This window comes from Penaeus chinensis, chromosome 2 (assembly GCF_019202785.1).
Source record: "Penaeus chinensis breed Huanghai No. 1 chromosome 2, ASM1920278v2, whole genome shotgun sequence".
Taxonomy (NCBI): Eukaryota; Metazoa; Arthropoda; class Malacostraca; order Decapoda; family Penaeidae; genus Penaeus; species Penaeus chinensis.
In genome coordinates this window covers 42478044-42479616 of record NC_061820.1, presented here as the reverse complement: position 1 = coordinate 42479616, position 1573 = coordinate 42478044, and the positions used below count along the sequence as shown (strand labels likewise).

The 1573-nt window shown below is 42.3% G+C and overlaps 1 protein-coding gene across 2 annotated transcripts in view; it reads right to left on the bottom strand.

Moving 5' to 3' along the window:
- Positions 1 to 280: 280 nt before the first annotated feature.
- LOC125035583 overlaps positions 281 to 1573 on the bottom strand; it is a 56142-nt gene continuing 54849 nt past the window's right edge. The window contains exon 14 of one of the 2 annotated variants that reach the window (XM_047627938.1): positions 281 to 406. In XM_047627938.1, the coding sequence (XP_047483894.1) occupies positions 399 to 406 (8 nt within the window). In that variant the 3' untranslated portion in view covers positions 281 to 398. Of the gene's footprint in view, positions 407 to 640; positions 1296 to 1573 lie in introns of those variants that run through there. The other variant, XM_047627937.1, reaches the window with a different exon arrangement.

Genomic DNA, 1573 nt, shown 5'->3' with positions numbered 1-1573 from the left:
AAATACGTTTATTCTTGACGTTTTGACTGAATTTCGAGTAACAAGACCTAACCTAACAAAATAAAGGTACATGGTTCACCCGATATAACCTGATATAAAAGATATATATATCATCGACATTATCACAATCCAGGTCTCAGTTTCAGGATTTAAAAGAATATACCAACATACGTTTTCTCAAGTAAAGAAGTCATTACATTTGTACAGATTACCCTATGCTAATCTCGACGCTCAGTGGCGATCAACAACTGCTATTACACAGGACAGTGAAATTACAGGCTTATCACTGGGTCATATAATTTATTACATAGCACCACAAAGCACCATCATGGGACCATTAAAGCACTGGCAGGGTTTCTTGGCGTGTCCACAGATCAATGTCAAGAACAGTGGCACCCTCAAGGTTCTGCCAAGGGAGAGGGTGTGTTGAGGTTGTGGAAGGGAGAGAGAGAGAGAGGGGGGGAGGGAGAGGGAGGGAGGGAAAGGGAGAGGGAGGGGCAGAGGGAGAGGGAGGGGGGGAGGAAGAGGGAGAGGGCGAGGAAGGGAGAGAGAGAGAGTGAGAGAGTGTGTGTGTGTGTGTGTGTGTGTGTGTGTGTGTGTGTGTGTGTGTGTGTGAGAGAGAGAGAGAGAGAGAGAGAGAGAGAGAGAGAGAGAGAGAGAGAGAGAGAGAGAGATCCGCAGAATTATAACACAAATGAAAGTAAAACGCAATAACAACTAAACTGATCAACACTTGCAGTGTTCCTCATGAATAATGAATGTTTCCGAAATATCTAGTGTCAAAGCAATAATAAAAAGAATCTAAGAATACAGCAAGGATACGCTGCATCTTAGCACTGCAAAGGACAGTAGCAAGGTGACAAAATATTGCGTGTAACGGCCATTGTAAGCGAGGGTGCGAGAGTCTTAAAAAAGTCCATCAAACGCTTCTTTGATCGTCGACTCAAAGGCACATCGCGTGTAAATACAAATGTCCTAATGATTTGAAATATCGCCCGCATCAAATATTTATGAATTCCAAGTGTCTTGCTTCGATACATCAATCTTGGCGTGGCTCAGGCATGCGAGGATTGTGAGTAACAAGAATGCTTTAAGCGAATGAAAGGGAAAAAAAGTTGTGTTGGAAGATTAACTTTTTGTGAATCGTTGTGTTTTAGTGTTCTCTTTTGAAGGGTTTAAAAGCCTGATAAGACTTCTTTCATTTTCTTCGGTTTATGAAGTCTCGCTTTTCTTGACCAACATAACGACCGCCTGAGGAGACCCTACGCTTGCTCACTCCTCAACCTCGTCTACATCTGCAACGACATAAAACGGACGATTCAGAAGAAAAATAACGATTTGCGTATTGGCATATAATATTACATCGTCATATGCACACATATGCGCTCTCTCTCTCTCTCTCTCTCTCTCTCTCTCTCTCTTTCTTCCCACATTATACAATTAAAATTATAAGCTACGGCGTGTTCAAATCTCATAAAATCCCCTTCTTTGTTCACGGGTTCGCACCAGTGATTAAGAAAGTCTGCGTTGTGGGCCCGATAACTGCCTCATTAATCACTGTTATGCAAGTATG